The sequence below is a fragment of the Pecten maximus genome, chromosome 12 (assembly GCF_902652985.1).
Source record: "Pecten maximus chromosome 12, xPecMax1.1, whole genome shotgun sequence".
In the NCBI taxonomy this organism is placed as follows: Eukaryota; Metazoa; Mollusca; class Bivalvia; order Pectinida; family Pectinidae; genus Pecten; species Pecten maximus.
The window spans coordinates 22963396-22978129 of NC_047026.1; the positions used below are offsets into that span (position 1 = coordinate 22963396).

Genomic DNA, 14734 nt, shown 5'->3' on the forward strand with positions numbered 1-14734 from the left:
GCATGAAATGTCGTGTGTGAGTTGATAGCGTCGAAATGGCAGCTCTGGCTGTATATTCCCTAGGGAGTTGAGAAAGACATCGGCTGGTTGCTAAAGGCTCTAAAACCACAGATAATATTTTTGAACCACTTTGAGACACCTATGTTGCTGTATATAGCGGTATATAAAATCGATATTAAATAAGAATTATTATCTCGATTGAAAAAGCATATAACTTGTCCCGAATTTTCCTCAAAATGAGTCGGATACATAAGGGTCGAAAACATATTGTGTTTTATTTATTATCAAACTGAAATAAAATGGACGCGAAATAAAATTTTACCAATCTAAACTTGTATTCAACAATTAAAAGAAGATCAAATTGTTCCAAATCACAATCATCGCTGCAGTTGATTTAATCGTAGCGATTAGGACGGTGATCTAAATTGTGCATCAATCACGTCTAGGTAGCAGTTTACAGTAAAAATACCCAATTCTGAAAAATACGGCATATGTTTTTCGATATGTTAACATTGCAAGTTAACCATACATATTACCTCTAATAAAGTTCATATATTTGTAATCTATACAACATTTGCAATTTTAATACAGCTCTGAAGGATAAGTAAAATGTAGATTTGGTTTACTAAATATTTGTTTATACACAACATAAAAAAAGTTGCAGTCTTCATGCAAATAGGTATCTATTTCTAACCACGCGCCTATCGATCACGTGACGTGGTTGACCAATGAAATTACGTCAATGGAGTAGCACCCCCTGCATTCATTCTCGGGCAGTGTGGTTATTCGTAGCAGTAGTGTTATTTCGGCATAGCCGTATAATATTCTTCTGGTCCGGATATGACGTGACAGGTGGCGTTACTGGTCAAGATAAAGCACGTGATTGGTCAATGTAGCGGTCAATGCAAAATGCAGATATGCAGTTAAAAACGAAACAAAGTTAAGATTGAATGCAAGCTAAATAAGTGGATGTGTCTTTTCAAATGACAAATTAATAAAATCATATTCCTGATTCAAACTGATATAACTTTGTTATCTGTGCTGAAACACATTAGTTCGTTCATTTATCTCACCAGCAGTTTTATCTTATAACCACCAACATTAAAACTATGCCGTTTATCTTTTTTAAAGATAGTTCTTGTTTCATCATTATTCTCTCCTAATTGCTTACTTTTCGTCGCAACTACTCAACTGACTTTTGAGCTTGCTTACTGGCCTCATGGGAGGTATCTTTACCCCCATTTATTGATCCATTTTTTTGTTTATATTATGCGGAATACTACATTCAACTCTTATGGAGAGCTCTGTCATATTTATAAGAGATGATAAGTTTTTATGCCAGGGAAGGTGTTTTGTGTTCCTACCCGCCGTCTATTACTAGATTATTGTTATTATATGTAGCTATCAGTGAGATCAAGCCTCTCCAATCACGAGTCAAAATCACACTTCGCATGAGGAATTACACTCTGAGTCAAGGGTCTTCTCAGCTGTGTCTGCGAGTCACGTCTCTTCTCAATAGCGCATAGGAGTCAAGCTTTTCCTAACACTAAACCACCAACCACTACGCTGTGTTTTGATTCGGTTAGTTTGTGTAGCCAGGTCATAGCTTCTCTCACGAGTATAAATCTGATGAGTAATTGCAACCCAGAGTCTTGGGTCTTCTCATCTGTGTTCGTGAGTCAAGTCTCTTCTCAGGAGTCACTGCGACTCCGAGTCAAAGGTCTTCTCAGCAGTGCTGAGGAGTCTTAGTTTGTCCTAAAATAAACCACCAACACTCACTGTGTTTTGATTCGTTTAGCTTTTAGAGCCAGATCATAGCTTCTATCACGAGTCAAAATCTTATCTTAAGTAATTACAACTCAGAGTCAAGGGTCTCCTCAGCTGCGATTAGGAGTCAAGTTTGTCCTGACACTAGCCACCAACTACAGTACTATGCTGTATATTGGTTCTTGCTACAGCTTCTCCTACATCTTAAGATTATTACTACTCACTTCTTCAGTCGCATCCCCCTCTTTAGATTCAGAGTGTAGTGTCTTAGTATTTGTTTTATGCTGTTAAGTGCTTATGAGTAAGTAGCCTGTACACCATTCGGTATCCTTATTGTATTCGTACTTTTTAAGTTTCAATCAATGCGACTGTTGGCAGGTTCAGTTAAAATACTTATTTTGTGTATGTAAGATCCTTATTCATGACAACCATTTTGTAGACTTTCTTGTGAGACCTTCGACCTTTTCTATATGTCTATCATTTATATACTTATAGTCGCCATACAGAGCTTGTTATCCTCTTACATCTTAGGGGTGCACTCCCACTACCGATTATCATTCTTAACACCTTTTCTTTTGCTGGTTCTTTGAATTAGACCTCAGAGTTGCACAATATGAAGAATGTAATTATCTTACATCTGTCTCATTCAGACAAAATATGAGTGTTTCTTCAACTGATATCTCATCTTTCATCATCCTTTATGCTTAATTTCCTCTTTCTCTTTTTCAGCCATGATTCCATACGTGATATAACTTCAATCAGTTGAATATTACTTGTATTAATTAGAAGCTATATACTTGTTTCGGTGCCACTGACCACATTTAAACTTCTTAACGTATAATTTCAGAACACAATATAATATTTTAATTATATGAAATAGGTGGTGCATTATTTTCTACAGGTAATCTTGTGCTTAGTTTAAACAAGTTATAATCAATCATATTCCAGTTTTCGATCATCGATTCACTTTTATGCATACTGTTTTTTTTATATTACATTGTCATATAATTCTTACACATATATTTCTTTCTTGGGGAGGGGGGGGGGGGGGGCGCCTCTCATTCGGTTACTTTTTCATATGTAACCTCTTTCTTTGGACTTGTAATTCGAGGAATCCCTTGCCCCCGATTCATTATATTATGTTTTGTGTATTTATTACTTCTGTAGGTGATAAGTTTGGGATCGCTCAAGCTTGGGGTTCGCTCAATCTTAAACAGTCTTAGCAGAGTTGCCTGCAATCGTTAACAGCTGCTTACTCGGTGGCTTGAGATCGCTCAAGCAAGGGATCTCTCCTTTCTTTATTCAGTCATAGCTAGCTAAGTTGGTGATCGCTCAAGCTCGCGGGTTGCATGCACCACTAGTATCGTTAGTATTTTAATTATTTATGTGTATCTATTTTAGTAGTGAGTCAAATTTCATTATGTAATTTTGTAAGTTGTGTTGATGTAATTTAGTTGTAAGAATGAGCAGCCCCTAAGAATGCCAAAAAAAATAAATGATCAATATGAGCCTGAACAAGTTTTTCGTTCCATTAATACATTTTGAACTTTCATACTGTTTGTTGTGTTGCGTATAAACTTATTGTTTTATGTTTTTCAGACCTGTGAATACCATGGTAACCACTTAAAAATTGCAAAATATTATGACATTTGACTCAAAATGACACAATTCTCTGTACAGTTTTTTTCTGAAACCTATTTGAAATTAAATATCTCTATCCAAAGACAGAATTAATGTTGTTTTGACATACGTTGTACATTAAGTTTTCCCGCAATCTTACCTCGATTATGAGCGACCATTTTTCGCTGTAGGCAAAACTAATTTTTTTGTGTAAACCCACTTTCGAAAAATTCGAAAAAATTAAAACCCGGACCAATTAATTTATTTTAGTTTTAAAAATGTGAAGCGTGTATGTACTACTTTATTATGAATAAACCAATTATAGTGTACATTCATTTTTTTCATTTTCTGTGTATATCGTAACACAGGGGTCATTTGCTTAATAAAAGAAATCACCCTATGCCAAGTCAATCTTTATGTTGTCTGCTACCCTATGGCCTCATAGACGCAGCCTAGATGAACACTTGGGATAATACATTTGTACATTGTTTAATCATTTACAAAATAAAAATGGTGTTCCAGAACCCCAGATCAGATTCATTTTATTGATGAGGGGTTGTTAAATATGTGAACCCCGCTAATTTTCTTTTACAGTGGAATGTCTCATTATCTATCCATTTTTTTCAATATTATATCTGATTATATATATTTTCAAATAGCGATTTTTGCTATTATCAAATAGAAGATAACTGAAAATGATAACATAAAACAGGAATGCACATTCTTTATTTATTTTTTACAAACTGATATCATGATATTGTGGTAAAAGAATATTCTTTAAAATTCACTTTAAGTCAAAGTTAATCAATCATGTAGCAGCAATCTGTTATGCAACAGAAACACAACCACCTCATGGTATGTGGTCTAAGCCTTGATGTTTCCTTAGTCATACCCTGCGAACACACAACGGAAGAACCACAGCAGACCCAGGTTTCCATCTAAATTAGGAGGACGGGAGGGGATTTTTGTTTCACTGGCTAGCGGTGGCTACCAATTCCAGGAACTGTAAAAGGGTGATAACTCTAATTGCCAACATGGAAAACTACCAAACCAAGGGAAGTAAATCGTACAGGATAAATTGAAGTATTTTTTTACCTTACGTAAACTTAATATGACAAATATTAGTAAGTAGTCTTCTTTGTGATATATTCAAACATTATAGGAAGTATTGTTATTATATTTGTAGTCGCTTTAAATATCACGGTGTCAATTGTATTATTTATTTTAGTGACAAATGTTCATGATCAACACTAAGGATCGCTAATATCCGATTCAGTAAAAATTTAAGCGAGCGGACAACTCAGCGTGCTCATCAGATAAAAGGCTGCTATACCGTAATAGCATACGTAAAAAACTTTATATAAATAGATCAATAAATAAGTAGACATACAGCTATTTCTGCGGTCGTGGTGGTGTTAAAATCGAATTGAAACTGTTTAGCGGGATCTTACAATCTTGCCTTAATCTATATTGGTTGCCAGTTGTCGTGTGGTGCGTCGTTTTACTCTATATTACCATTAGTGATATTACTCATTCAAACTTTTACGTGATGTCACTTAAACGACTAGTGTAAATATCAAGCGATAACATAACATAATCATAATAACAGGATGTTTACCTGTTAAGTTGCCCCATGCACTAGATGCACTCATTACTTAATTAACATAAGTTACGCTTCTGCTGCTTTAACATATCTAACGACAAAAATGCGTAACTTGGTTACCATGGATGGTAGGTGGATAGATTGGATTACCTGCCTTTTCCTATTTCTCTCCGCCAGGCTGCGGTTATGATTACTGTCATTGTTTTTAATGTATTCACTCATTCTTGATTTCATTGCAAGTAAGCAAATAGTTCTACTTTCCGTTATATACAATACTCCTCTTTTTCTTTTATCGTCTCTTGTCCTAGCACCCAATATAGCATGACATTATTTTCAAATATATGATTGTCTGCCATTAATTTTCTTCATAATCTTCACATCAACCTGCTGCATTTCTCCAAACCTAGTGTTGTTAATTTCTCCGTCAGTAGTTTGACATCTACCTTTGAAATTGTGGTAATGGGAACAATGCTCTTGTACATTGAATCAAAGTAGATATGTAAACACTGTAGGAATGGGATGCAAGGATGTTGCTATATGTGTTATATAGTAAAGAAATGGAACATTAACAATTGGAAATAGAAATAATCACGCTCATCATACAGCTTACTTATACGATGTTCCTATTTGTTTGGTTGTATGTTAATACCGCAGTAAGCGGATAAAAGCTACCATACAACATTCCTATGTTAATTGTAGTTGTTATAGTCTGTACTATCTATCAAAGGTTCTTGTGAGTTTATAATTCCACTATTTCTGAACACGAGCAAAACTAAACATCTGAAAACCTTGGTAATTTCACTATCAAGCAGGTATAATGATAACTTAATAGCTATCCAGTACACTAGAGTATAACAATCACTAGATAGAGAAAATCATCATATGTTGTAACACTAACGGTACGCTAGTTCAGTGGAAGCTGGAATAAATACAAGGTCTTATCATCCAACAGCTACGCTTTTGTAAAGAACTACCCCAGCTATATATGTATATATCTGATCACAAATCCTTACTCAACATGCTTAAATTTTCATACGACCCTATTTACTTTGCATTTTAGAATACATTTTATTGCATTGGAACTTTTCGTGGCATCATATTTCAGATTAGCTTTTCTATGCCATACATGATATCCTCATCAACCTTTCTGCAGTTCAGTTTTGACAGTACCTGTAGAAGAATATCGGTATTCTGTTGTTTCTGGTATGTAACGTACATAACGATGACTTCTTCACACTTGTCCAGACATCTGCCTAGATGTGTATTTACATGGTCTGAAATAATTCTCGCGTCATCTAGTTCTCCAAACAAATCAATATTAACAAAAGTACCTGCTTCACATTGGTAGACAGTAACTCCAGAAATCATTGGTGAACAAGTTTGAAAGTGGAAATCATGTTCGGCTACAGCAGTGGCAAACATTTCATGACCTCTAAGTATACTATCAATATTCGACGATAAAATCTCGTATGGCACCCAGTTAATGACGACTCTGTTCTCCGCAAACAGATACTGAGTTGCAGATTGTGCGAGAAATAGCCTTTCTAAGTAGAACGCATCAACTTTTTCCAGAGCAGACGACACATTTCTAGATCTGAGCAACGACTGGAGAGACATCTTCGTAGTTTCGAAGTTCATGGCATGCTGTGAAAACCATTTAAAAATCTCAAATGAACTGCTGCTAATTATGCATTATTAAGAGGAGAATGTTTGCAATTAATTGAAATACATGTAGGCTAAATTTCAAACTTTTATAGAAAGGTGCAAGTTATTAGTCTACACGATTTTTTGAATACTTAAAATCATCAATGTGGTTTTAGAAATACATACCCGTGAGAAAACCAGTTTTGCTGATCTTTGGGGGAGTTTCTCAAAATAATCTGGTGATATCATGAGGACACTTTTGTTGGTAGTAGGGTTGAGATTCTTGAAACAAAATGCTCTCAATCGAGAATAAACTCCCTTGCCTTCGTATTTTTCCCTGACACGGATTGATTGTATGAGAATACTTTTACCGTCATCAACGACTGCTGCGAACATGAAACATACCTGAAACAAATTTAAATTATTCATATTAACCGGTTATGCTTTCATTACAGTATACTGCTTAGTAGGTTATATTTGTTGACATTGTTGATATAAATCATCAGATACATTTAAATATGATCGTGCCTATAATTCAAATGCACTGACGTATTTGTACCACAAACGAAAACAACCCCCCTCGCAACCTAACAAGGTCTCGTTCAAGATATTCTCATTCTTGACCAATATATAACATTTGAACCTTTTCCTAAACTAAAGTGGCTAGAATGAGTATAGGTACAAACGTGAATATGAACTAACGAACGATAGTTTTGTTTATTTGACGCCTTATGTACAGTTATGGTCATTTAAAGACGGCTTTCCCCTGTGTGGAAACAGCATGGTATCGTGAGTGTGTGTTTTGGGAGGCTAGGATATATTGGTTTTTGCCTCTTGGTGATAGCGCAGAACTTATGTCGGCCTTAGAGTGTTATACCTCACTCTCACTGAAGCATATTGCCGAAGATACCCAGCAGAGCAACACTTCCGGTCAATCGTCCTGCATCCAAAATGCTGAGCGTCCTAGTCAGGAAAAATCCCAAAGCCTTCCTCAAAGTAAAAGTTCCGGCCTATCACAAGATGACTTATCACGAACATACCGCAGCCTCCCAAAACACGCATACGCACTCACCACACGCATGCATGTCGCACGCACGGGAGGCCGTCCTTAAATGACCTTAGCTGTTAATAGGACGTTAAACTAAATAAACCAAACCAAACCAAACTTCCTCAAAGTAGCGAACGCTCAACTTAAACTCCTTTAATGTTTTTTCCTTGCTAGATAAGACTAGAAATCTGCCAAGTAAGGACTGATCTTTCAAATGTACTAAATATTTCAGAGAAAAAGAGAAAGATAGTAGTCGAAGGGACTTGAATGTTTTAAGCAGTTTTCGCCAATATGTGCCAATATCATCGAGACCAAACCAAAAAAGTCCATGACCTAGAAGAACAAAAAATATCAAGTTTGTAAATGCTTTCCTCTCAAATTTTGTGACATATCTCTCTGCTAGATTTGTTTGAAGGAGATGGCAATACTGAAAACTATAAATAATTATTGACACTTCATGACTGCAAGATTATAACCGATCTGTTATTCTATAATTTCAGTGTTCATTTAGGCACCCATTTGCACAAAAGTAATTTCCTTCATCAGTCCATGTTAGCAAATAAACTAACAATCCATCCTAATATCAACGTTAAAAATCTTAAGATTACAAATTCAGTTGACACGATATACAAGTGCTTCGCTTCGTAACATCGTTCTAGGCCTACTTATCGTACATTGGTGCACACTAAAGGAATAGCCACCAACCGGTCACTCTCGTCGCCATGGCAATAAAGATGATATTGATATAGTTATGGTATTTTTGAGAAAAAATGCTCATTTCAACAAAAATTCCTCTTTTTCTCAAAATAACAACTTTCTCATAAGTGCATGATTCGGTCACTCGAACCACAAGGGTTCGGTTTCAAAGATCTAAGCAATACTATATATTGCACCGGTGAATCCAAATCCAGTTTTTAAGCCACTACAACTAACAATCCTTAGCATTTCATATGGTTTTAAACAGTGTGCAAATGCTGGATTTTAGACCTTTTGATATTTACAAATGTCATATGTTACTCATGAATAAATACCGAACCCCTGTGACACGAAGCTACCGTACACAAGATGCAGTCAAATTTCTGGATGATATCATGGTTCGATAAAAAGTTTTAAAATGTGGATTTTATCCAAAGATCAATGGAGGAGTTATGTGCTATTCTTGAAATATAGGATAGCATTGCACACTGGTGTTTGGGGATATAAATTCTGATAAAAGAGAGAAAAATTGATTTGAAATATGGCGGTAATCGACGACCCGGCATTGTGTCCTCCAGTCTTGCAGGGGGGGGGGGGGGGGGGGGGGGGGGGTAAGGGTCACAGGGAAGCCTTGCAATAGTGAAGTGTCCATGTACACGATAGTTTCTCGCTGATACTAAGCATTTAATAATTTCAGTATTCTGTGTTGTTTTTTGCTGTAACTTTTCATGTGGACACCGTTTCTTTGACACATATACGTGATGTCCATACTGGCTGTTAATGAGTAGAATCTAGAGATCATAATCTCGCTGTTTTCAGGAGGCTTGGTGATATATTTAAACAGCATGAATTATACGGGCATTCTTATTAGGACATATAGGACATGAACATTGTTATTACAAGGTATTAGTCATCCAGAAAGAAGTATTTTCGTTCGCATCTTCTGTGTAGATTAAGTCAGCCATGTCATGCTAATGGCATTTACCTACCGAACATATTCATGGTGCATTGATTTTGTAGGTTGTCAGAAGAAATTTGCTCGCCACAATTTTGCTGATATCGATAATCCCCCAAGAGGTTCGGATTTCACCAACTAGGATTTTCTATAATGCCACGTGTGTATAATACAAAGCTGCGTACAAAGAGCGATAATCTACAAAACAAGATGTATAGGCTTGCCTGTGACACGTCAGACTTTCACTAGTTTTCATTCAAAACAGGTTTTGCAGTATGATGAAAGTGTTTTAGGCAAGTATTCTATCATATATCCTGTCAAGAAATCATATCATCATCATGGGGCTACGATAGCACAGTCGCTCAGAGTGCAGGCCAAATAACCTCAGATGAGGGGCAGCGATGGTTCGGTATGTTAGAGTGTCGAACACGTGACGTCGGGTAAAGGGATCGCGATAGCTAGTCGGTTACAGTGTCGGTTGCATGTGACCTCAGATAAGGGGGCCGCGATAGATAGCTCATTTAGAGAACCGACCAAGTAATGTCAGGTGAGGGGACTGCGATAGTTCACTCGAGTAGAGAACCGGCCAGGTAACCTCAGGTGAGGGGTCCGCGATAGCTTACTCGGTTAAAGTGCCGGCCACATAACCTCAGGTGAAGGGGGCGCCGGTATTAGTTTCCGTTCTCGGGAAAGCTGAGATATGGCCCGAGTCTGTACTGTAGTGTTGTGTCCTTTGATAAAACAATTAACCGTAAGTGTGCTGGATGGCAAGCGACTGTTCTCCTGTATGTTGTTCAATGAAGTAATTACCGACTGCTACAAGGTTACCCAACCTCAAAATGACTCCGGTTATTCACAATGCGATAAGCCCAGTAAGCAAACAAACAAACAAACAGGCAAATTTACCTCGGTTCGAGAAATATGACATCCAAACCGATAATATTGTTTCATAAAGATTTTTCCTATACACATATACATATACATTGCCAACTATTAGCAAATCCAACGGCAAAACTTAGTTCCTATCAAAAAAAGTCTCGAACCATTTCTAGAGCTAGTATCATTATGGAAATAAAACTAGTATTTTATCCATTTGTCTGAAAGAGTTGGTAGGAATACAAAAGTGTTCCATTTCCTAAAGGAACACAATTAAAGCCATAGCTCATCTCGCGAACTATTTCAATAGCATGCAACATTTACTGAAAGTGTGGTCATGGTCCTTAACAATGATATACATTCCTTACAACTTGTTATGATACTTACCATTTGATTACCGATAAATCCGGCGAATCCTGTGTTATATTCCAAAAGATCGTGGTATAGACCGGGAATGTAATCCATGCCACCATATAAGTGTTTGCGTATCGACACTACGTCATCATAATCATCCTCTGTTGTCTTTCTGAAGTTTAATTCCGCCATCTCTTTTTGCCAACTTCGGGTTCTTTTCTCGGTATGACCTTGTATATTGAGCGATTTTACTAGCTGTTAAAATGTAAGTTTTAGTTTCTTAATCGCCTCACTTAATTTGCTGTCAGCTGCGAATATAGAGCAGAATGAGTTTTTTTCTGTTCCTCAGACTAAAAAAAACCCCTGAAAAGTATGTAAATATTCATGGATATACCTGGGTGAATAAGGCAAAAATCATCACTTTTAGGAAATATTATATACTAATCTGCAAAGAATAATTATACCACCCATGCAAAAAATATATTCTTTGAAAACATTCTGATTGATGGAGGTTTTAATATGCAAGCACTGTGATGCATGAGGGAGTTAAACTTTTTTGAAAACACTAATATTCCTTTATAGTCTTTTCAGTATAATTTAAGGTGAATTTCCCTAATATATGTGCATGTCAATATCACATCAACTTAAAAAAAACACTGCAACTATTGTGGATGACAATAAAGATTGGAATCTTGGATATAAAGCGTCCGCGGGTATGTCAGTTATATGAATGGTTTCCTATATCTCTACTGGTGAAGGTACACCTGTGTTATTTATATCACCTGAGGGCATTTTCTTTAACCTTTTTATTTCTATTGACCCGTCTTGATCTAACTTGCAGTTGTTAAATTTTGCAGATTAAACTTTCTTCATATCTTAGCAGACCCTAAATGAATAATTATATTTGTTGATTTTATATCTACATGTTCCATATTTTGTTACTTAGAATTGCTTGTATTTGGATAGGCAGGGGTACAGTGAATTGATATATATACACACTTTATACATGTATGGTCAGGATAGTAAGATTCCTTGATTTTTCAGCATTACCCGTTGTGTATTCTCTGTTTGGCCTTACCAACGAAATTGACATAGGAATACATTGCTGACAGTGATGCGAGGTCGAGAGGATCGACCCAGATAGGCTTTTTCCTAGGTTTTTTTTTTTTCTTCTTTTTTTTTTTTTTTACATTTTGTGAATTTACTTTTCATGAATTGAAGATGTTTATTTTCAACGTTTCTACCAGGAATTGAATATAAAAAATATGATATGTTGGAAATGTACGTGATTTACTTAATCAGAACAAAGTTTATCCTATGTGAATTTCAAAAATTATTTGATATAGAATCGGAAAAACTTGTTTTATCAAAGGAGATGTCAGTCCACCAAGCACTTATAAAAGAATTAGATTCATTCTTATTGGCAGAAAATACTATAAAAAGACCATTTCAACCAAGTCATATTTATAATCATAATAATTCAATAGTTCATAATAAGAAAGGATGTGTGGACATGTTTGTAAGTAAGATTTAAAAACAAAGTTTAATAACAGCCGAACAAAATGGAAATAGCAACATACCTATACTTGAAAACATATTCCCTTTCAACTACCAAAGATAAAAAACAAATACTGAGGTTTTAATATCTACAACACCGCATTCTCCCTCTTAATACTTACTTAAAAACTACCAATGCCTCATTCAATAATATATATATGTTGCTATATCTGTAATATAGAAACTGAAACCGTTAAATATCTTTTTAAGGAATGTTCAAAATCCTTTCAAATATGGCAAAATTTAAAAGCTATAATATTCGATAAAACTAGTAAAGTAACTGATTTTAGATTACATACAGTACTTTTTGGAGAGACTCATTGAATCTATTACCTTCTTAATTTCATTATACTACATGTGAAGTTTCATATTTAGTCTGTTCGAGGGGGAAAGGCTTAGCTTTTGGCATTACAATATGATACCGAAAAAATCTTGTCAATAAAAAATGTATGTATTGAAACATTCTATGAAACATGATTTGAACAGAAAAAGACGTTTGAAAATTAGTTATTTTACGTGTTTTATGTGTGAAACAAAGCCTCGGCGTGACTTTGATCAACAAAGCACCAAAATGACGTCATATTTACGCGATTGTTCTAAGTCGAAATCCTTGCTAGGTTTGATTCACCCGCAGCATTGCCAAACATGTTTTTGACGCTGACGGAAGTGACGTCATGTGATCTGGGCTGCATTTATAGGGTGATAAATACCATCTGGTTTATCACAGGGGTATTGGGAGACTGTCACGCAGAATGTAAATATATAGTTTTACGTGATTAAAGAATATCAAAATCATTGCAGATATAACATTTATATTGGTTGTATTGAAGAAATATACATTTCTTGTTTTTACTTTAAGGACAGTGTATATCGACGGACGTCTCTGTTACGATTGTGACACTATCGCTATAAGATATAAGTCCTGTTTCTATTTTGTCCAAAAACTGCAGCTGAGATAAGGTAAGATTTTCATGTACTTCTTTTTATCCATACATAAATATTGATACCATCAGTCACTCGAGTCTTTGATCAAAACCACAATAACTTTTACATAAAAGTTTGAAAATCATCAGAAAATTATTAATTGACTATTATTATTATTATTACAAGCTAACCGATAATAAGTATTTATATATTAAAGTACCGTATTTAAAATTTTGCCCTTATCCATCCATGTAAAAAATATATAAAAGAAGTAGTATGTGACCAGTAGCATTGGGTTCTAATACTTTTTCATGTAGGGAAAGCATGGTCTTTCATTGATATGTACAGTATTTTTCTATCAATAGTTACATTATCTTTAACATTTGTCTTTCAAATCTTAAGCTACATGTAGTATTCGAAGCAACTGGTTTTCATTTGACAGAAATAGTGACATTGACCTTTGACATCCGAGTATGAAAGAGTACTTAAGGTATTGTGCAGCAACCAAATAAGAGGCCATCACCTCCTTCTCTGGACCTCTTTTTGATATTGAGAAAAAAAGGGTTTAACATTTAAATATATTTGACGGCTGTGACCTTGAATTTTGTATCACTTCACCAGCATACTACAGGCCCAATACCAGGTACATGTATCTTGGCCTCAAGGTTATTCAGTTGAAGATTTTCAAGTTTTTGTTTTTTTTGCACGTCTGGCTCCAGTGGTCTTTAACAAAGGTAAAGGTCATTCATTAAAACAAACCTATTGCAGCATTCAAGATTTGGGACCATCACTTCAGAATGCATGTGCTATTAAATTGTTGAATTGTCCTTTTGTGTCCCACCCTCCTCCTTGGGAGTCAGCATAGTGCCTCAAGATTCTTAAACAACAATCAGACCAGCCAAATAATGCCCAAGACCAAGTTTGAAAAGATCATCAAGTTAGCCATACAGAAGAAAAACAATTGAACCAGAATGTTATCTTGGACTACTGTGCTGAATATGTGCTGATCTGACAGATCTGCCAATTCAAAATGTCTTAACCAAACAAAAGATTTTATCAAAATTATTGTTAAAAAGGAAGAAGCAGAGCATTTCTATATATATATATGTTACAGAGACATGCAAAATATTCATGTACATGTACATGTATTGCAAAACAAAAAGCAAATTTTGAAAATCAAAAGCAACTAAATATGTCAATTGTTTAACCAAAAGGAAACTGGAAACAAAGAAATGAGAAGAAAATTTTGAAGATATTTAATAGAAGGAAGTGTAAAGACCCATGTGAGAGACTATAACCACAGAGATATTATCAAAAGAAAGGAAACTAGTTTTAAGTATACAAATAAGCAAATGTAAGCCTTGTTATATAGAAGATATATATCTGATTTATATGAATATGTCCCCCCCCCCCCCCCAACAATGGAAAGTAAAACAATCATAATAATATGTTAAAAGAATCTTACCTACAATGGAAACTAAAATGGATTTGTAAAGTTTCACCTTTGTGTAACTTTTAGATTTCTTGAACTGAATGAATTGGAGAAATGAAGTCAATGTGACTCAATACAATAACCTATTCCATTTTTCACCCACTTTCAAATATCATCAGATGTATATGAGGTGTAGAACAATTGGAAACAAATATGAATGGCAATCTGCTAGAATAAGATGTATCGGAAAGAAAACAA

General features: G+C 35.3%; 1 protein-coding gene across 1 annotated transcript; it reads right to left on the minus strand.

Annotated features, from left to right (window-relative positions):
• Positions 1–6091: 6091 nt before the first annotated feature.
• On the minus strand, positions 6092–10755 carry LOC117338941 (histidine N-acetyltransferase-like). The gene is made up of 3 exons (XM_033900304.1): positions 10597–10755; positions 6821–7039; positions 6092–6634 (listed from the first exon to the last, which is right to left on the minus strand). Exons 1-3 carry the CDS (start codon positions 10753–10755, stop codon positions 6092–6094), a joined length of 921 nt encoding a protein of 306 aa, XP_033756195.1.
• Positions 10756–14734: the final 3979 nt, after the last annotated feature.